The sequence below is a fragment of the Triplophysa rosa genome, linkage group LG2 (genome assembly GCF_024868665.1).
Source record: "Triplophysa rosa linkage group LG2, Trosa_1v2, whole genome shotgun sequence".
NCBI lineage: Eukaryota > Metazoa > Chordata > Actinopteri > Cypriniformes > Nemacheilidae > Triplophysa > Triplophysa rosa.
Window position 1 is genome coordinate 3,874,508 of NC_079891.1, and position 23,187 is coordinate 3,897,694.

Below are 23,187 nucleotides of genomic sequence, written 5' to 3' on the forward strand. Positions count from 1 at the left end.
AAAATGAGGTATTGCTTGTGTGTTTTACGTTTAGTATTTTTAATAATATAAATATAATATAATTCTAATGTAATGTTTTATTAAAATTTAGAGATGCAGGAATTTAACAAAAAACCCATTGACTTTAGAATAAGAAAAATGCTAAATGCTAAAACTCGCTTCTGGGTTTTGGCTTCAAAACTGCATCATGACAGAAGCACTCTACTGAGAATCGGGCCTGGTGAAGTATGGTTACCTGGCATGCAGATGCAATGAAAGCCTCCAATTCGATCCAAACACGTAGCATCGTTCTGGCAGGGGTTTGACAAGCATTCGTTTACATCGAGTTCACATCGACCTCCCACAAATCCCTGCTGACATTTACACTGAAAGGAACCTTTTGTGTTGATGCACTTTCCGGCGTGCTCACAAGGGTTTGCACCTAAAGAAAGATTAATAAAGCACATATAGACACATAAATACTTATAATAATAACACAGTACTTTTCTGTCCATGTCTGAAAAAACAAGGTCCTTTCTGTAAATAATTATGAAGTACAGAGACTGTTCAATAAACACATTTTTATATTGCGTTTTAAATATTAGTCGGTCCTCACCTAGCGAGCATTCGTCAACGTCTTGGTCACAGGCTGGGCCGACATAACCCAGAGGACAGGTACAGATGGCTTTGCCATTGACTGGATTGGTATCACAGTTGGAGCCTTTCTGACAGGGATTACTAATACAAGCATCATTCAAGTGACACAGGAGACCTACGACAAAAAAACACAAATTGAGAATTATCTATTGTATATGACACTTTACATATTATACAAACTAATAAATCATAAAATCAAACCTTTCAGGTCATCTAATGTTGACAAACTTGACATATTATGAACTAGAAAACTGAAAAAATCTGCCCTGGAAAGAACTGATATCAAGATCTACTTGAGAAACATAATGACCTAAGAAATAAGTACGACAAAAAAGTCGACATTTTTAAAAATCTCAAGTAAGTTTGACCTCTTTATTATTTTTCATACCCCACTGCATTTATTGTGTTATTTTGATCATGTGTTTAAGCATAAACTCAAATAAGAAAACACTTCGTATCTTAGGCCATTTCGCTTCTCAAGCAAATATATCTTGATTTTTAACTATTTGTACTGGGAAACAAGACAAAAATACAAAGCAAGAAATTAAATTTTTGCAGTGACTGAAACAACAGAACCAAGTGTCTCAAATCGCTACTCGCAGGTGCGAGAAAAAGCATTGCGCACCTGTGCGTCCAGGGGGGCATTCACAGAGGAAAGAGGCCACCCGATCGTGACAGGTAGCTCCTGCGTGGCAAGCTGCGTCTGCGCAGTCATCTATGTTCTCACTGCAGTCGTCTCCAGTCCAGCCGTTCACACACACGCAGTTGTATCCACCCTGCGTGTTCAAGCACGTCCCACCGTTCTGACAGGAATTGGGCATCAAATCGCACTCGTTGACGTCTTCAGTACAGAACTGACCTGGAATCAGCATACGCATGAATTTTATATTCCAAACACAGATCAATTGGCAATAAAAAAGGGTTTTTATGTATGGAGGCGCGGCTTTGATCTTTGTAAATCTTAATATTGAGCTTTGTAAATCTTGTTGCACCTGTCCACTCCGGCTTGCACTGGCAGTTGTACGTGTTCACTCCATCCACACAAGTTCCTCCGTTTAGACACCGATGGTCCGGGCAGTCGTCTATATTCTCCTCACAGTTCTGAACGCTAAAGCCTGGAGAGAGGGAAGCGAGGGAAAAAATGATCTGTAAAAGTTTTACACAGTTTGAACAACAAGCCAAAAGTGGCCGGATTCACTTTTCTACTCAAATCTGCACCCATGGAACTGGTCCAGATCTGTATTTGCAGTCACCCCAAAAAATGACATCAATTATAAACAAAACACATAAATAAATACTACATAACGTAACCCATCATCTCAAACATACCCGCCACGGATACCAAATATTTGCTGAAGAATTTGTAGATATAACTCATGCCGTCTCATGAAAGACTAAATATTTATATCAGATTGCACAACGCAAATCCTTCAACACAAACATGCAAATTCAATTGTTTCCCAGTGTAAACGAAGAAAAAAAGTGCTTTTGAAACTCACTATTACATTCGAAAGCAGTCGTTACTGTTGTTGCGGTCAACGGTCTTTAGTTTCTAAGAAGAGTGGCAGTACCAGGTCTCAGGTAGAGACACAGACAAACCGACTCTAACCACAGTTTCCTTCGATTTAACTCCAGAACTGTCAGTTAATAGATGTTTCATAAAATGTAATATTCGCTTGTATTTTTCCTTTAAAGCACCTAAATGCAGGTTCAGGTTAGTTTACATAATACGAGCTCAACCCTGCTAAAAAAACATGGATTTAATATACATTCTAATGGTTTCCATTACGAACCATAAGCTGTTTACTATTCAAACCAGTACAAAATTAATTTGTGCATTGTGTTTTGGGCCTTCCAACAGGATTCATGGTGTTCTGCTGGTTCGTGTTGGCCAAATAACATCCCACCAACAGAACCCTTTACATTACCAGTTGAGACTATTGAGTCTCAACTGTATATAACTGTATATAATTTCTGTAGTGGTTTCTGTTGTCTTTTTAGCAGATTTCCAATGTGGTGACGTGAGGCGAAACTAATGTGTGCGTTTCAGTGTGTTACTGCACACATCCACACGTTCTCGTTCTCCCAACACTAACTCAAACCCAGGGACACTAGTATAAGGATGTTGTCGTTCAGACATTTCCTCTCGATAAGTGCAGATATTTTCCTGCCGGCCTGTTCACACACACACATCCAGGCAGAGCTACAACAGGAGCCGATTGCAGATACTACAGCTAGGTTGGGCTTCCACCAAGTGTAGCGAGGAGCATGCTGGAAGAGGCGGCCGATCCAGTGTGCCAAAGTAGTGGAAAACACTGACAGCACATTGTTATTGCAAAGCCACTGAGCTCATCTAAATCTCTACATGCAGTGTTGACCCGGATAGGAGGCTGGTATCATTTGTCTTGCTTCTGGAACATGTGTTGTCAACAGGACACTTGTGAGTCAAAATAAACCGAGCGAGTTTCCTCCGGGTGATGAGTTAAGAGGCGGCCACTGATCTGTCATCTAATGACCTCATCTGTAAGGGATGTCAGTCCTCATTATACTAATTAAATTATAAATAAAAATAATACATTGATCGTTGTTTATTTTTATAAAACAGAATTTTTTTAAATTCTTAAAACCAAAAGATTTAAGAGCAAACATTAATATATCGCTGCTGTCCTTCTGAAACCTTGTATCTCCATATTTCGTAATTTTTATTATTTCTTTGCCAAAAATCGTTATTATTAATAAATTTATTTTGTTTTTCACTGGGTTTTGCAAATATTTAACTAATAAAAAGTGCTTGTCAACTTTGACAACACAGTATGTAATCATTTAAAAAGTTCAGTGTTTTTTCCATTTCCTAAAAAACAGAGAATTTGGACATACAAGGTTTCAGAAGGACAGTGACGATATATACAGTATAATATCAAGAAATAGCTAACATTAAAAATAAATTACAGAATAATATAAATATATATTTTATTAAAAGTAAAATGTAAAATATCTAGGCAAAAAGAAAGTAAACTGGACAAATGAAAACCATACCTCCATTTAACAGACTATTTATTTTATTTATTTAACTTTATCGGTTAAAAATGAAAAAACTCAGCTATCAAGCTAGTACATAATACATCAGTGTTAAAAACTGTACACCCTCACTCTGATTCACAAATGTAAACTTATAAGGAAATGTTGATATCATATGATTATGTCAAGATGAAGTAACCTTCAGTTTTATGTTTCAAACTGAGATGGCGATAAAGAGGCAAAAGTTACGAACTGCAGCTTTAAAGCTTATAAAAGGTCATCTGTGAGTAAATCTTACCATGTGTTATTCTATCTAATGAATGCTAACGCTAATGAAACAAACAAGGAAGCTTTTAAGGTGGTGTGTGGTGGGCGTTCTGGCGCAATATGGCTGCAGTCGCATCATCCAGGTGGATGCTGCACATTGGTGGTGGTTGAGGAGATTCCCCCTTTCCATGTAAAAGCGCTTTGAGTGCCCAGGCAGAAAAGCGCTATATAAATGTAATGAATTATTATTATTATTATTATTAAGTACCTGGCAAACAGGAGCACTCATAGCTGGTCTCCCCCTTCTGTACGCAAGTTCCTCCGTGAAGGCACGGAGAGGGGTTGCAGGGCTGATAGAGGGTCTCGCAAAGTTTCCCCGTGTACTCCGCCGGGCAGCTGCAGCGATACGTGCCCACCTCGTTATCACACACGCCGCCGTTCTTGCAGGGTGATGGAATCTGGGCGCACTCGTTGACATCTTGCCTGCAGGTTTGGCCTGAGAAGAAGGGCGTGCAGTGGCAGATGTAGTCGGAATCGAAGGGACTGCACTGACCACCGTTGGCACATGGATTTGAGGCACAAGGATCGGCTTGCAGGCAGTTTTTACCTATGGACAAAAACATAAGGACGAAATATGTTATTGTTTGCAGTTTTAATGCAAACGTCCCCATAACAAACATAAGATTACGTTCTTACCTGACCAGCCCGGTGGGCATTTACATTTGTAGCTGTGGATGCTGGTGAGTTCGCAGGTGCCCCCGTTTCGACACGGGGAGCTAAGGCACACGTTATCGGTGGGGGTGAGGCACAATCGGTCCGAGTAGCCCAAGCGACAGTTGCAGACAAAGTCTACCTTGTTGACCTGAGTAATAACACGGCACGTGGCGCTGTTTCTGCATGGCGAGTGGAAGCAGGGGTTGCGGAATTGGCATGCTGGCCCGGCAAACAGCTCCAGACATCTGCAAAGTGAAAACACCCATGTACATTAGCATGTATGCCAAATATTTGGGATACTTAGTGTTTATCGTTATTTAAGGCCATTTGTGCATTTTTCAGTAGCATATACCCAAAATAACTATAGCATTGCCTGGGATGTGAACCAATGACCCTGTCATCATTAAAGGTCCAATGTGTGAATATGTTATCCCCTTCGGCAAAGAAGCGAAAACGTGACGACATCTTAGTTCTGTGTCAGGCACAGTAGTGCTTCGAAAGGGAGAGGGAGGAGTGTAATGAGCCATTGGTTGTAATTCGCAACCTTACAGCTAGATGCCACTAAATTTCATAAACTGGACCTTTATTGCAATGCTGTACCAACTGAGCGACAAAAACACATGTCATTTTCTTTGGCTTAGGTTTATGATGGTCTAAATCATTTTAGACTAAGCTTTATTTGTTTCTTTACATGGGTAGGATAAAGACTGCAGATCTTACAATTTGTACAAAAAGTAAAAACCTGACACTAAACACTCTTCACTAGGACTCTTTGAGTCACAAATACACTTCAGATTTACACTAATGAGTAATGGCATGACCCCCAAAAATAGTGTTTTAACAGTACTCAGAACAGACAGTATAGAAATATTTATTCAGTCCAGGACCACCCAAAATTACTTCAACATTACAAACCAGCAAAACAAGAGCTATTGTACAGCCTGCTGTTCATTATTGCAAAAGCAAGTTAAATATGACCCTGCCACAATGCTTTTAAATGGCTACCTACAGTTTAAGAAAAATATTGAATACATTCAACATTGAATATTCTCATATTACAGTTTTACTCTGTAGATTATAATACATTATTTATCCTTTGAGAAATGTCTCTGTAGTATGAGTCAATGAGGGCTTATGTTGTTTGGTTACCAGCATTCTTCAAAATATCGTATTTTGTGCTTTTTGCAGAGTATGGAAAGTCATACAGGTTTGGAATGACATGAGGGTGAGAAAATGTTGAAAGAATATTGATTTTTGGGTGAACTATCCCTTTAAAGCTGCTAAGAAAAACAGTCCATTACAATGTATAAAAAAATAAGTTGTATAAATAAAACAACTGGCCAACAAGATGACCACTACAATGAAAAGGGTTCCTAACAAAATGTAGGTTTCACTAGTTATAACATGGCAACCCCCATGAGGGGCATTTCTGGGACACTGGCCTGACTGGAATCTTTATTTCATATTAAATATTTTCAAGCAAGTCTAAAGGAAACGTATAAACTAAAAAATGAACGTTGTCTGAACGTTTAGGGTCCCCTCGAAGATCTAGCAAAAACTGGCTTACAGGTTTAATCGTGTTTCAGAGCCATGAAAAGGCAGCCATCCATCAGCACCTCTCAGGATCAAATTTGAGCACCTCAGCCTTTCTGAATGAATCTGAATTCATTCACTCAAAAGACAAGGCAGCGTCTGTACACGGGTCTTTGAACCCAGAACTAACATTATCAGAACTTCAAAGCCACCTGAATGCTTGCTATTCTTCTACAGTACAGACTTTCTGCGCCATCAATCTGGACCTTGGGAATACAGAAGCAACTGTCTAACGGAGGCATACAGACTTCATAACAGGCTCTTCCTGGGTTGGCTTGAAAGTAATCTTTTGCCGATTTTACTCGGTGACAAGAAAGAGGCCCCCCAACATGACTATGCTAAAATAACCTTTTGCAAAAAAGCTAAAGTTGTCCTGAGCCTCTGGAATACCTAAGCCATGTTTGTGGCCGCGGGTGGGGGGGACTGAGCCTCAGTATCTCAACACATTCCCCACGCACTGTTCTCTGATCCGAACAGGGCCCCCTCTGCAGGGTGGATGTTTTTCCTGCGTCTCTCACAGGATTAGGACGGCCAATAACTTCAACCGAGAAAAGAAAACACAGGGGACTGAGAACCAGGCACGACAAAACCATTAAGTGCCCTGTGGGAACTCCACTGCGACCCACAATGCTACCTTTCCTCTCATTGTCCCGTGGTCGTGACACATTTCTGAAGGCTAGTTTTGTGATACTGCACAAACAATGCTAACCCACAACAACAACAACAAAAGAAGTAGCTGTGAAGCTTAGCTTAGTCAAAAAACATGGCCACAGCTAAAACCCAGTTATATTTAAAAGGGTCTATTCACATTTATCATATATCATTTATCAAAGTCAATCTTTGTTTTTTTGCTACTGCGTCTTTAAGAAATGCCATCTTAACATGTGGAATGAGACGCTGGCTGAAGAGGTTTAACCTTCATTTTTTAATAACACAATCTTTGCAAAGTAAAACTGTGGCCAATTTTTAAAACAAATCTAACTGAAAGGCAGTGTTGGATGTAACTAGTTACTAAGTAATTAGTTACTGTAATTTAATTACTTTTCCCTTGGGAAAAGTAAAGTAAGGGATTACTCTTATTTTTTCTGTAATTTAATTACAGTTACTTCTGATGTAATTAAACTAAATACTTTGTGTAATATATGTGTGTGAAATAGTGGAATTGACATCAAAATTCAAAGTCTAACTTTAAAATCCTTGCTTTAGTGTATAATTCTCACATTTGTAATACTTTGGTCAGTTAATAAGAGTACTTTATGTAGTTTAATATTATTTATTTGAATGAATGAAAAGAGCCCTTTCATGTCTGTCCTTGAATCACTTAACTAATCAAGGTTGATATAGGATATAGAAAGTAATAAGTAATAACTATATACTTTTTGGAGAGAGTAATTTGTACAGTAATCTAATTACACTATTGAATATGTAATTAGTAACTAGTAATTAATTACTTTTTCAGAGTAACTTACCCAACACTGCTGAAAGGGGTGGGGACGATGCATCGCGATGGCATTTCCTGGAACTATGTGTGTGTAAAGCGTGATTTTTTCCCCAAAATAGTTAAGCGCAAACCCGACCCATGAATGAAAAACCCCACCCCGCAACGCTCTGCTTCGATTTCATTGGTCAGCTACATTATAGCATTGATTGGCCACTTGTGTGGTCCAGGTTTGATTCGCCTTGCATAAACTATTTGTGCCGAAATAATACCTGGGAGATAACCAGTTCTGTAAAAGTACAAATAAGTCATCCTGCTACTTAACGCTGACAGAGAGTTTGTCCACGTTTTAACTGAGATGGTCCAACATTTAAACACACAACAGTTATTAAAATAAGGCAGTGGTGCGATGGATGCTATTCACACCAAGTGCAAATTCTATTTTTTTAGCACTATATGCTACTACACTACTACAAGTCAGCAAAAGCCAAGTTTTTATAATAATAATAAACTTTTACCTACCCCCTAACCTTACCTCACACTTTATTAAACACTTGTTAGCCACTTTTAAAATATTTTTATTATTTTAATAATAAATAAATAAATGCCTTTATGATCTGATGTGTGATGGGAAAAGTATTTGGCCCACGGCAGTTTCGAACAGGGTGGGCAACGTTTCTGAAAGACGTGTCATCGATGATCACGTGTTCATCTGTCTGATGTCAGGAAGTTTTGAAACTTCAGAATGAGTTTAGTTTCTCTTTTTAAATTGGAAAGGAAATTTCATAAATTCAAAAAATTGATAATACACCCAGCTCACTCATTTTGATTCCTCATGACCAGACCTCTTTAAGACTTTTTCACCCATATCATTACAAACCTGTATGACTTACTTTCTTCAACAGAACACAAATGAAGACAATCGAAGACACAAATAACACTGGCACCCATTGACTTCCATCATATAAACACAAATCCACTCAAAAAGATCTTTGTGTTCCACACAAGAAATAAATGATGACCAAATTAGGGCTGCAACTAACGATTATTTTGATAATCGATTGGTTGGGCGATTATTTTTTCGATTAATCGGATAAAAATGTAATTACATATTTTGCTTATGATAAGTAAATCAGATATGGGAAGAGTATACACAACTGAACTCATTAGCCTTCTCCCAAAATGTTGTGAATGTCTCCATAATTAATACACCTGGTGAGTTGATTCCGGTGTGTCATATTAGAAGCAACTGACAATAGTCTCTCCCAAACCTGGGAGCGAGGGGAGGGTCGGCCAAGGAAATCATTTTTTTGTGCCATGAAAAGTGAGATATTTGTCATTCAAATGTAGTGAAGTACAGTAAAAAGTAAACAGAAAAAGTAATACTTAAGTACAAATACTCAAAAAGTGTACTTAAGTACAGTTCTCAAGTACTTCGTTACCCACCTCTGAACTAAATAAACCACCAAATCACGGGGTATTTAGCCTATTATGTACTTTGCAAAGTGCAAACGCCTCAAATTGGGTTTTACTAATATAATCTTTAATTTTGTCATTTAAAACACCTCTCCCCTTTAAACTTTAAAACTGCGCAGCTTGAAGAGATGCATGCAAAACACGTCTGACTTTAAAACTGCGCACCTCGCGCTGCACGGAGAGACGCATGCACGGAGAGACACGTCTGACTCTAAAACAGCACAACTTGTGCCGCATGGAGAGACGCATCCACGGAGAGACACGTGTGACTTTAAAACTGCGTCACTCCTGCTGCACGGAGAGACACGTGTGACTTTAAAACTGCACACCTCGCGCTGCACGAAGAGACACCTGTGACTTTAAAACTGCGCACCTCGCGCTGCACGAAGAGACACCTGTGACTTTAAAACTGCGCACCTCGCGCTGCACGAAGAGACACATGTGACTTTAAAACTGCGCACCTCGCGCTGCACGGAGAACCACATCTGACTGTAAAACTGCGCATCTCGCGCTGCACGGAGAGACGCATCCACAAGGAGAGACACATGTGACTTTAAAACTGCGCAGCTCATGCTGCACGGAGAGACACATCTAAAACGGTCATTTTAAAAGGGAAGAAGACGCGCTTGATTTATAACTGCGCAGCTCGCAGTTCGACAACGAATTTCATTATCGATTATTATCGATTTTATCGATTAGTTGTTGCAGCCCTAGACCAAATGTTATTTTTTATGATCTACCCCTTTAAAAATGATTTGAGATCTGCTATAGAAAATCAGTCTGGTTTGAACTCGGTTATGATCAGCAGTATGGAGGACCAAGAGTGCAGATTTGCAATAAAACGAAGAATCAATTGATCAATTAAATAATTAAAACATAAAAATGTTAACAAATAAATAACTTTTCAAATTGAGAAATTAATAGACTTATTTAAAATGGTTTATTTAATTTGTGTTTTAAAATGTAGTTTAATTGAACAATAAAACGTTAAATAAAAAAAATAATTTTAAATGTATAAATAAATATATACATTTAAAACTGTTTATTTAATTCATGCTTTAAAACGTAAAAAAATAAAAAGTTTTATTGTGCACATTTTAAATGAACATTTTAAATCGCTTTTTAAAAATGACTTTTAAAAAAGTCATTTAGTTATGGCGCGCAAGGTATAAAGTTACTGTTTTAATGGCAGTAGGTCTTTCTTGCCGTCCAATGAAACTCCGCCTTACATCTACTTCGTATGACATGTGGGAGAAGGGGTGTATCCTAAAACTGAGCCGAAAGCTGATTGGTTGCCCAAGTGTGTGCTGTCCAATGGCATTTTTTGACTCGATTGACAAATGGATAAAGAAAAGCATTTGGCAAAACGAAAAAGAAAAGTAATTGGCAAATAGAGAGAGAAAAGCATTTGGCAAATGCTTTTTTAAAAAGCGATTTAAAATGTGCATTTAAAATGTGCACAATAAAACTTTTTATTTTTTTACGTTTAAAGCATGAATTAAATAAACAGTTTTAAATGTATATATTTATTTTTACATTTAAAATTATTTTTTTTATTTAATGTTTTATTGTTCAATTAAACTACATTTTAAAACACAAATTAAATAAACCATTTTAAATAAGTCTATTAATTTCTCAATTTGAAAAGTTATTTATTTGTTAACATTTTTATGTTTTAATTATTTAATTGATCAATTGATTCTTCGTTTTATTGCTAATCGGCACTCTCGGTCCTCCATACAGCAGCACTGAGTCGGAATAATGCAATGAGCGCCTGTGTCGGCTTTCGGAAAAGGCCCCGGGGAGCAGGTGCAAATGATAATGAGGGACCGGCAGCTGCTGGTTACAGCGCACCCAACTCCCTGCTCATAGACACGCGCAACACTTTCCCAAAGAGAATCCAAAGAGGGTCGAGGCAGCAGGCAGTGAATGGCCTGCCCACCACAGAGCGGGGCAGACAGGCTCCATGAAGACCCATTGTTCCTGCAGTCATTCAGAGCAGTGCTGAGCGCGGTCCGGGTGCCTCCAACCCTTCTGAGTGCTCATTCAGCTGTTAAACCTCATCTTCTCTCCCTCCCCACCATCTCTCTTGGTCACCTCTATAGCTCTACTGGTCTCCTCATGCCGGGCTTCTCTTTTTTCTTCTACCTCAACGTCACTTCCTTCCTACTTGGCTTGTGAGAGGTCTTGCCAAACACCACGTATGATTTTTCACTGTCTCCTATCTTCTTCCTCACAGTGTCCTCCCATCCTCTCTGGGTTATCTGTATAATAGGATCAGACTGGAGTCACTTATTCCATTGCTGGGCTTACCGTCCACTTTTATAATAAAAAAATGGGTTCTTTTTATTGCTGAAGGTTGAGATGCTTTGTGGTTGGTTGTTTAAATTAATGAGTAGTGTTTGACTAATTTCAACTCTGTGGTCCATAGCCAATAAAATGCCAATATTTAAAATTAGTACAATTGCATTGCATTTACCAATTATTTGTGCAACAAATGTCACTTTTTGTGTTGTACTCAGTTTTAAAATGTCAGTTTTATATGTACTCAAACTGCTTACAGAAAAACTATATGAATGATCACAGCATGTGGACAGCATGTCAACGCATGTTTCACTTGGAATTTCCATAAAATTCACAGGAAAAAGTTCCAAAGCTACATGTGACTACATGTATCTACCAGTGAAATTCATGTAAGAGAATTCACAAAAAATAAGTGAAAACACAAAGATGCTGTGGGTGGCTGCTAAGGTATAAGTATGTTCTGCTGTTGCTAGGGTGATCTGTGTGGTTGCTAGGGCAGTGCTAGCTGACACATGATTATTTTATTCAATTTTCTTATTTATATTCAATTTCTATTTCCACAAATCCATTCTCTGACAATGGATCTGTAAACCTACCATAAACATCTGACCAATCCATAACCTAGAATGTCTGATATGAAGAACACCCTTCATTATTGTTTTGATATCACACATCAGTCTGAAATGCAAAAACACAAATGTCGCTGAATGCCCAAACTTTTTCGGTTTATTTCCAAAAACAGGTCTAGTGATATGATGCAAGTATTTCAAATTCTGACTCATACACTAAAGCTGTCTGAAAAACCATACAACATGTTTTAAACAGTCTGTGGCCCTGATGGAATGTAACCGTTTGCGCCGTTATATTAAATAATCCCCACTGTTCTGTGTCCCGAACCCTGACAGCTCTCCTCAACGGAAAACTCCTAGCAGCCGCACTTAACGGCACCCGGCGAAAAATCACACCACCTTTAAAAGTCTACTAGTCTTGCCCATTCTGGCAAAAAAGCTTCACTTCTGGAGGGGGTAAATAAATACATAGGGCACTTACGCAGGCCTGGCTCCTGTTAGTAAAGCACACATTGGGGAATTAGGGTAAGTACACTGAGGACTTCAGAAGGAAACCCTGCCAGTTTGCTCTTTAACTTGGCAAGTGCTTGTCACATTAGCTATCTCAAGCTACTTTAACTGGCTTAATGTTTTTTTAAAGCCACAAAAGAGTACTAAGATAAAATACATTAGAGAACAAAAACACACAGAGCTGGTTTATTTAAATCCCTGTAAATCAAAACAGCATCACAATGGAATCGAATAAATGGGAGATAATTTAAAGAGGAATTACCCTTTAAAAAGAAATAGGCTACATGTTTACCATGCCTATAGTAACACAGAAAAAATCATTTACAACTGTTTACAAATACAAAAAGTGCATCTCCAGACTCCAGACAGGGCTGTCAAACTATTAATTAATCAAAAATAAAAGATTTTGTTTACATAATATATGTCTGTACTGTGCATATTATTTTTGTATTTATAAACACATACACGTATATGTTTAAAAAAAAAAGTAAAAATTAATAAACATTCATATATAATTTAAATTATTGGTAAATATAAGTGAATCCATGTAAATATATCCTAAATATGTATACTTGTATGTGTTTATAAATACAAAATTAATATGGAGAGTACACAGACATTTTATGCACATATTACGTAAACAAACTTTTATTCTGGATGAGATTAATCGCGATTAATCGTTTGACAGTACTACATTTTTTTTTATTATTGTTTTCCCTTCACAGCAATTACAGCTTTTTGTCTCATGTCCTAGCACAAAAAAAATATTATTTTCTCTCCAGCCTCTCAAAACAAAGGTCTGAAAACATCATCCAACTCTAATTCACACAAAAAGAGTCCATAAAAGTAATTAAACCGGTCTGTAAACAAGCCCTAGTTCATTTCTGATTACTGACCAGTGAATGACCCTGTTGTCAAGTCGATACTGATATTCTACCTCCACTATCTTCTCAGAAATACCTTTGTTCTCTGGACAGTGATGGAATTCATTCTGCGGCCACCAGTAGCCCATGACAACAGGGTTTAAGCAGCGCTGCAATGCTTGTCCAGGCCAGAGCAGATGCTTTGTTGACACCTGACCCTCAGCCAGTTTCATACACAGGAGGTTTCCACCCACTGCGCTCCAATCTGCCATCTGCTATTGAAGGGTCATGAAGTTAAGGGGGTCGTGTCTCACAACTAAAATGAAGTTAAAAACTAACTTGGATGCTCTTTCATGCATGAAATGTATATAAAATACTGTAAAAATTAACCATATGAAAATGAGAAGAAACACAAAAAAAACAATGCACAAAGTTAGTAAGCTAATTTTCACTGATAAGGGCCACTATTTAATCCAATACACGATACTGGGTTCATGATATAACAGTATTACCATATTTTTAGCATAATTTAAAAATGAGACTGAAAGTTAACAGATTAATTTTCAAAGCATTAACAAATGTCAATAACATTTTTGTTATTGAACTGGCAACATGAAACTGAAACTGAATGTAAATTGATAAGAATTCATATGAAAAATTAAACTGAATTTTAAGATAAAATAAAAATAAACTCTAAGAGAGAAATTCTTAAAGATCGAGTAAAATACGCAGTTTCTGCCAATCTCATGTTAATCTTGAGTACCTATACAGTAGTATTGCATACGTCGTATCTTCGAAGAGTATTTAGTTTGATCAAATTTATAAAAGAGAGATACAGCTGTACGATTATTTCCAGAAAAAGACGAGCTGCTGGAGGTAGGCAGGGGAGACGGAACTACAGCACATTAATCCCTTCATGTTTTTTACATTATGCACGTACGCGCCAGTTACCAACAAAACACAGACATATGACTTAGTTTGACTTACTGCGTGCAGTTCATGTACGGAATCTTTTAGCAATGGGACCGCTCCATCTATCAGTTTCAAACGATCTCCAAATCCAGCGTTATATCCAACGTTTATATAACATTTATCATTGAAATCCAGTGAACAAACAAACACACCTCAACTTCTCTCAATATCGCAAGAGTAACGAGCTGCAGCTGCAGGCCCACAGCGCAGCCAATTTTGACACAGCGCAGCCAATCTTGATAAGCGGATCTTCCTATCGCTCGTCGGTTGGCGTGTGGGTGAGCTATTTCTTTCGCCTTGCCGTGGGCGTGCTTTTCTGGGAGAATTGCCCAATAAAAGGAATAGGATTCCTGTTACGAAACAGGGATCCAGACTTATAAAAAACTTTCCGAAACATGTTGGAGTGCTGGAGGAATGTATCAAGCACAGAAATACTCGTCATACATCCAACTCGTTTTTTAACAAGTTGACCATGTTAAGCATGAGAAGCCAGAATGCATGAAATAGAATGTTACCCGATCTTTAAAGCAGTAAAAGCACACAAAAAATCACAAAGATCACATGTTGAAAGCTCAACCAATAGGATTGAAACAGATATCGCATCTTTTTTGTATCGCAATCATCACACCCCTAATCTCATGTTAACATGTTTTGTGTTGAAGGCCCACTTTCAAAACATTTTGTATTGTAACATTTGTTGCTTGTTTACTTCTATTGTAAATGCATTATTGTAACTGAAATTTTAGTTTTAAAATCAGGGACAACCCAAAATCCTTTCTGCTATTTCAAAATGAATGTTCTTTTAAAGGGTATTAACCAGCATGAGCCATTTTGTGTGATGAGGCTACCTGTCCGAGTCCTCTTAAGGAGGCGGCTGAACCGCTGACCTGACAATAATGCAAAATCTACTCCCTTTAAGCCCTAATTTCCTGTAGTCTGGACTTTAGCTTGATTCGTGTCTGTTTTTTATGAGACCGGGGCCCTTCACACTACCTCTGTAATCACGGGAGGAGACCTGAACCTGATGGCCGACATCTGTTCCTTACAACTGTGTTTATTTGTCCCAAGTACTGAGCGACCCTATGGGAACCAAACTCGCTCTGAGGGACAGACATTAACGCACCCAATACTTTTCTAATGAGTGCTGTGGCTGCTGGTTGTTTTATGGGACATGAAAGAGAGCAAATGCTCTGTGATAAATGGAAATGATACAGGATGTTTAAGAGGAAACTGATTTATTTATTCATACGCCTGTCAACGTAACGTTGCGCGAAACCTCAGAACATCTGCCACCGCCACAGGTGAATGGAAAACCGCAGGCATTAGCGAGTATTATGCAGTAAGTAGCGGGCATTGTTCGCTGTGAATTATTTACCTTGATAGCGATCACTCGTAATGCGGTGTTCCACACGCAGATGGCTTAGGTCAAAAGCATCAAACAAAAACAACACGCGCCTGGTGTGTTTTCTTCTCTTTTTGTGCTCGGCCAGCTGTACACACAATCCAGCACACATTGCAATAACAGAATGTACAATCAAAGTTTGCCGAATTCCTGACAGGAATATAAGGCACATAACAGCAGAGTCAGATTTCAAGCCGGGGACGAGCCAACGCAAGTCAATCGAGACATTATGATCTGCCATATAAAGTTTGAGAGACTCGGCATCTCTACGAAGACATTACCTCTGTTTCAATATGATAAGAGACTGGAACTTGTCTTCTTTGGCACTGGGTGTGTTTCCTGTATCTAAATGCTCAGAGGAACTTGGAGGAACTCATCTCTTGAAGGCAAACAAAGCTTGCATTGAAAGTGACTCGCACAGACAAGTGGCCGTTCTGGTTGAATTACTCTGCTTGGTTTACCGCACGTAGTCAGTGGTGTCATTTACAACTGTTTTGGTTTTAACACACAAACATGCAAACTAATGATGATACCCGGTTGGCATCTAATGCAAATGAAAATCTGCATATTGACTGAATATTCATATTTAACTGTTTTATCGATATCATTCACTATCAAAAAAAGTATCTAATTACTTTATACAAAGTTTATTTCCATTTTATATGAGATTTTTCAAATATATTAAATTATATTAAATCTCACATGTATCTTTCTTTGCAACAACCAAGTAACTAAGGCAGCAAGATATATTGAAATGATTTACATATCCAATATGTTGCAATGTTTTGCAATACATTTTATAATAAATTATAAATTAACTAATATTATTAAGTACATAAGTTTAAGCTTTGGCATGTAAGTTGGGGTATGTGTTTTGGAGATCCCAAATTAATTAAAGGGATAGTTCACTCAAAAATCAACTTTGTGTGATTTTTTACTCACCCACATGACGTTAAACATGTTTAGAGAACTTCCGGCGTCTTCGGAGCACAAATAAAGATATTTAGGTGACATCCGAGAGATTTCAAGGCCTCCTCATTGACATCATGGTGTCAGTTTTTGCCAATGTCCAGAAAAGTACTAAAGACATCGTTAAATTGGTCCATCTGGGCATAGTGGCTCAGTTGAATTTTTTGAAGAGACGAGAATGCTTTATGTGCAAAAAACAAACCAAAACACCGAATTTAATCGACATATTCTCCTCTGTCTTGTCAGTGTATGGTGCCCATTCACGAGAGAACTTCTTCTTCGTCTTCTTGGACGAAAGCACTTTGACGCATGCGTATTAGGTTTGTGCACCGAACGCCGCATGGGGCTTGCCCCTATTGGACGCCGGCGCTCTGACTCACAACGCGGAAGTGCAACTGTGTGTTTACATGCAGACGCACGAAGAAGAAGTGCTCTCGTGAACGCGTGCCTTACACTGACAAGACAGAGGAGAATATATAGTTTAAAGTAGGTATTTTGGTTTGTTTTTCGCACATAAAGCATTCTCGTCGCTTAAAAAAAATTCAACTGAGCCACTATGCGCGGATGGACCAATTTAACTATGTCTTTAGTACTTCTCTGGACATTGGCAAAAACTGACATCATGATGTCAATGAGGAGGCCTGGAAAATTCTCGGATGTCACCTAAATATTTCTATTTGTACTCCGAAGACGCCGGAAGTTCTCTATACAAGTTTAACGTAATGTGGGTGAGTAAAAAATCACACAAAGTTGATTTTTGGGTGAACTATGCCTTTAATTGTAAGGCTTTCTTTCTCCTGAATTGGTTAAGCTGGCAACATGCAGCTGCAAGTTTTGCACAAGAAAAGCAACACTCACATTTTAATAGAAAAGTTACAAATCAAGACAATCTCAGAAACGTTGCCCACTATTATCTCATAACCACAAACACTACAACAAAACTGTAATAGTGCACTAGATTTCCATGTGGTCAAGTGTGAGATGGACACTCAATAGTGATGGTTTACAACGTGTTTCCACACCAAACATTTTAGCTCTGTATTCAAATCTTTATGACCCTATGGGGAGCCAATAGGAAGACAGCGAGGTCATTCTGAACACAACTTCAACAGACTCAGTCGGAAGGTCTGAGTTCCCCTACCATTACCTTAGGGGGGTGCCCCGCCCCTCCAACGGCACCTCCCGCCCCCCTTGAAGGTCAAGTTAATTGAAATGTTTATGTTGCGTTAGATCACAAGAGAAGTCATTTAAGGTTACCTTTCCTATATAACATGTCTATACCTTGTTCTCGTATTAAACAAACTAAATAGCTTTATGGTATTTATCTTATTTACATGGCGGCATTTCTGTTTCTACGTGGTCGCGCCTTTACAATTCTCCTCTGATTATAAAACATAACGTCTTGTATCTACATGTAGCATTTATGATATTAATAGCATAAATAATCAGCATGTTAAGAGCAATTCATTGTGAATCATGTTTTAATTGGAAAGAATATTTAGAATCAGTTCTAGTATGAATGGCATGGAAAGGCTGTTAGTAACTTTGTAAGTAACGTTACTCCTGCTCATGCTATATTTATTTCAGTTGTTACAGTTTGCTGTCAGTAGTTTTTTAAATATTAAAATAGACCACTGGGACTTCGCTTCAGCACCAGAGCCTACAACACATTTTCTCAGTTACCAGACCTTCTATGTTTCATACAGACTGTGGCTATCAGAATATAACATAAATGGCCTGATAAAACATTAGATTGATTGATTTAACATTATTTATTTAAAAACGTATTGTCCGGACCTCCGCCGCAAAAAAATTTAGAGACCGCAGCCCCCGCCAAAGCCGTAAACCTAGGGGAAACACTGCATGTGAACCTTTCTAGGTTCTCCATCCAGTGCTGCATCTCTCATCTTCTTGTCGAACTTTAATCCTTTTGATTCGAATCTGTCGTCCCTCATACGTACGAGGAATTCAGATGTGGAAGCTGCTTAGCATTACTGTCAGTTGTGTTTCGGGCCTTGCCAAAGCGTCAAAGATAACAGCTCACTGCTTTAGATGCCTGTCAAAGTGCCAGATATCAGTGTTTCATATTCCTGCCGTGGAATGTGAAGTAGAAGCAACACATCTTTGATATAGAGTAGCTGAAAGACATGACTAAAATATGAGACCTGAAGCATATGGTCTTCCTGTAGCTCATAGATTTTACTTCTTGGTGCGGGACATCAAATTACTGTCCGTTTTTTTCTTATTATCATTCTGTAGTACATTTGATCAAAATAAAATCTATTTATCCAACCAACCAAAAAAATGTCAATGAGCAAATGATGTGACATGCAAACTAAAAACATTTTATTTTATATTAAAGTAGCTAGTTTTAATGGCCTGAACTGAATGAAGTGGTTAATTCCTATGAATTCCTAGAATGTGAAACGCCCAATAATGTTTGATTATTAGAAATTAGCAATAATGAAGCCCCACCTTAACCCCACCCCTAAACGCATCTATTTTTGGCACAAAAGTTGATACTTAAACATTAAGGGCCCTATTTTCACGATCTAAGCGCATGGTTTAAAGCGCACGAAAAATCCACTTTTGCTAATTTAACGACGGGAAAACGGTCGGCGCGCCGGGCGCGTGGTCTAAACGTGTTGTCCCCGATTCTCTTAATGAGTAATGGGTGTTTTTTTGGGCGTAACGTGCAGTTAACCAATCAGAGTCTCATCTCTCATTCCCTTTAAGAGCCAGTTGCGCTCGCGCCATGGCGGATTTGCTACTTACACGGCAGAATTTGCAAGAGCAAAGACTGGACGCTTCTCTAGAGAGGAAACGCATAAGATAAAAATCATAAAGATAAAAATCCAGCTTGTCATGTAGATTATCTGCTCGCGCGCTTTAACCTCACGCACGAGCAGATCATCTACATGACAAGCTGGATTTTTATCTTTATATACACAATAATAATCTTTTACGTTGTAATCCATTTATTTTTTATATTTGGCATGTTTGTGTGCTGCTGCGCTTCCCTCTGTGTAATAAGTAAAGTAAAAGCGCGTTGTACGTGGACAATAGGGCCCAAAAAATGATCATACAAATTAGCCACCTCCTAAAAAGTTATAATTTAAATTGTACTATTAAATCAATCTAACCTAAGGTTACCCAAGAAGATTTTCAAAACAATTTTCACTTTTCATACTTTCGACGTAGCCAAGCAAGACGAACAAAATATGTCACCGAGCATTTCAGGGCAAACACAATGGATTCATGTGATTAGCGCAACAATTCGGCCAGAACTGATCTATGAACTCACGTTTTGCCACAGTTGGTCAGACACATTGCTGAAATGAGTGGCCTGTCCACAAGTTCCATTCGAACAGTAGATTAAAGGTACCAGACATACTAACGTGCCATCCTGAGCGAGAGAGCGGCTCTCTATGTTTAATTAGAGGAGTCTGAGTATGACAGGACACAATGGTGGCTTTGTGGCCCGACTGAGGCAGGGAGGCTGCCAGACAGAATTAAAATGTGGCCCATCGCCTGTGCGGCTCCGTGTGTGCGCGGTCCTAAAAACAGAGCCGCCACCAACCCGTTTCAAATGAGCCTGTCTAGTGTGCTCCTCCGCAGCCACCCTGATAAACTTAGTGATAACCAGAGAAAAACAATTCTAGCCCAGCCAAACGCTTGCAATCTAATCCTGCTAAATGCAAGTAGGAAAGTACAGAGAGCCGAGGAGAGTTAACCCTATTAGCGAATCAAACCAACACAATCTGGGCAAATGCAGCGGTGTGTGCGCGAGCGTCTGTATGCTGGCATTAGAGAATGTGAAGCTATGCACGCCGAGGCAACCTGTTTGCTCTTGATTTTTTCACTGGTGCATTGCTACCAATTATGAAAACATCCAGTCAAATTACACTCTATTGCCATCTGTCCTTCTAATGTAAATCACAGCAAGTGAATGGGCATTCAAAATGGGACAAAACACCCGAGCAGGGGCAGGGCGCACGGGGGGGCCTCTGGCATTCTGGGAAGCCTCAAACAGATTAGTCACACAGAATTAATCTAGACTGGAGAACAATGGCCACCGAGCTTCTGGCAAACCCCAGCTGTCGTCCCATAAAAGAAAAGCAAAATAAGATTTAGGGCTCCGAGTGTCTCTGAGACTCGGGCTGGAGAAGTGGGTCCATACTCACGACCAGACGAAGGGGGGGGGTTGGGGCGGGGGATGGGGTTTGCCCTAGACTCTCTTCATCAGTGTTTGGGCATGTCATTCATTAGCTTCAAGGAGAGAAGCACACTTTTCTGTTTTTGGCGAGGCTGGAATTTAGATTGAATGCAAATATTCTGGGAGTCCAAAGGCATTGATGAAAAGCAAAACTTTTGGAAGTGGATCTGGTGAAAATATCAAAGCAATGCACTGCACAATTCAAAGCACCGATTTTAAATGTCTCCAGGGTTTTGTCACGGTTCAAACCAAGCGATTGTATGTAATTGAGTTCTGTTTACTCACCTGCATTCTCCTCTCCCGTCTGGAGTCGGTTCACACGTACCACCATTTAGACATTTTTCAGAACATTCGAGGCCTGGAAAACAGAGTAATACACTTCAGTGTTGCATCATCTTATCTTAATCTAACATATATACAAAATGACTAGTGTCATATATATAAATATATACAAAATATAAATTAGGCGATATTAGTGAAGTTGTTTAGTCACAAGCCAAGTAAAAGTTGGTAAGACACAGGACAAGATCCAGTGAGAAAGTGTGTCTCCTAATACCCTAAAGTGATGTTTGTGGACAGAGGGAACTGACAGGGCGCATTCTTCACCAGGCAGCTGTTCTGGGGAATGCACTATATTTGGTTGGTAGCATTGGGCTGCTAAAGTGTTTCGAGTGAAACTTCACTCAAACTCGAGTTGTCTATGGCCATTGAACTCGATAGCGTGGGATTGATATTAGAAGTCACGAGACAATGAATCATAAAAGCTCCGTTCACTTGTCTATCCGATTCGAAGTGATGTGCTCTTGTAAAAGAACACGTGCGTAAAATACATAAATGCGTAACTTTTCTGTCAAATAAAAGTCGTGTAACTTTGTAACGTTAGGTACGTGTTTGGCAGATTTAATCGAAAACAGTTTTGATCAATTTGTGTGCAAGCCCAACAGGAAAACTAACCGAAATTGTTTTGAGTAAAAGTAAGCATTTTGGCAGACTGATTATCATTTGCATTACAGTAATATTACTGTAAATATAATGGTTAATTTGCTACTGTAGAGAGAGAATCGTACATTTTTGGTTAAACTGTGGAATATTACAAATAGTTAAACTACTATAGCCTACTGAGTGTAGTAAAACCATGGTTATTTTCGGAAGGGGTCACAAAGTTGTCCAAGAACACAACTTCAAATTCGCCACGGGATAAACAGTCTGCTGACATCAGTGCGCAACAAGTGATTTCTCCTTAAACCACGCGTTTCATTCGCGATAAATGGCAGAAACACACTCGTTCTTAACTTAATCTAATTGTTGGGTATCCTAAAAAGCATGACGAGAAAATCAACAGATGAAACCTACCTTGCGTCAAAGTAACGAGTGATATCAGAAGAATTAGTTTCACAAGGAAAAGATGCATTCCTTCTTATGGATGGTTGTGGGATCCCACGCACGCTTAACATATATCCAACATTGGGTCTCTTCGGGAAAAGGAAATAATCACGCAGGTATAAAGAATATATCCCAAAACGGCACTTGTGGCGCGTTTCCGCGAGCTCGTGTGCTGCTGCTCGTGCGCTGCTGCTCGTGCGGTGTGAGCTGTGTGAATGAGCTCATGTATTCAAGTCTTCATTCTCCGGCTCTCATCCAGAGGCGCGCTCCTTCCGCCACTGCTTTACGAGCTATTCATTTACATGACAAACTTTCTGAAAGGCTAGTGGGAAAAACACGCCCTCCCTTTAAACTGGCCTGGGGATTTCAAAACAAACAAGCGGGAAAATCATCGGCACACATTTAAATCAATATTTTACCATCTTTTGTTTTATCATCTTTGACAGCCTAACTCATAAAACACCCATCCAAATATGAATTTATAAATAAATACCAAATCATTTTTACTTTAAATAAAGTGTTATAAAATAAACAACACATTTTCTCTCTGCTTCGCGAATTTTTATTGACGAGAGTGAACTAAATGTTCACCCAGTTATTTCATCATTTATTCACTCTCATGTCATTCCAAACCTGACTTTCTTTCTTCTGCAGAACAAAATGATATTTACAAAATTTTCAAAAGCTCGACTTAAACTTTATGAACACAAAACCACTTAACATATCATATCAACATAAGTCATATCATATCAACATAAGTCATATACAGGTTTTAAACAACATATAAATACAAACCCGATTCCAAAAAAGTTGGGACACTGTACAAATTGTGAATAAAAAAGGAATGCAATAATTTA

The 23,187-nt window shown here is 38.7% G+C and overlaps 1 protein-coding gene across 1 annotated transcript in view; it reads right to left on the bottom strand.

Moving 5' to 3' along the window:
* The window catches only part of notch1b (notch receptor 1b), a 43,878-nt gene extending 21,304 nt beyond the window's left edge, over positions 1-22,574 (bottom strand). The window contains exons 1-8 of the mRNA XM_057359135.1: positions 22,301-22,574; positions 21,233-21,305; positions 4,618-4,880; positions 4,190-4,528; positions 1,629-1,751; positions 1,262-1,495; positions 596-751; positions 236-421 (exon numbers count right to left, since the gene is read on the bottom strand). Coding sequence (XP_057215118.1) covers positions 236-421; positions 596-751; positions 1,262-1,495; positions 1,629-1,751; positions 4,190-4,528; positions 4,618-4,880; positions 21,233-21,305; positions 22,301-22,358 — 1,432 coding nt within the window. The 5' untranslated portion in view covers positions 22,359-22,574. The remainder of the gene's footprint in view (positions 1-235; positions 422-595; positions 752-1,261; positions 1,496-1,628; positions 1,752-4,189; positions 4,529-4,617; positions 4,881-21,232; positions 21,306-22,300) is intronic.
* Between the last annotated feature and the right edge of the window lie 613 nt (positions 22,575-23,187).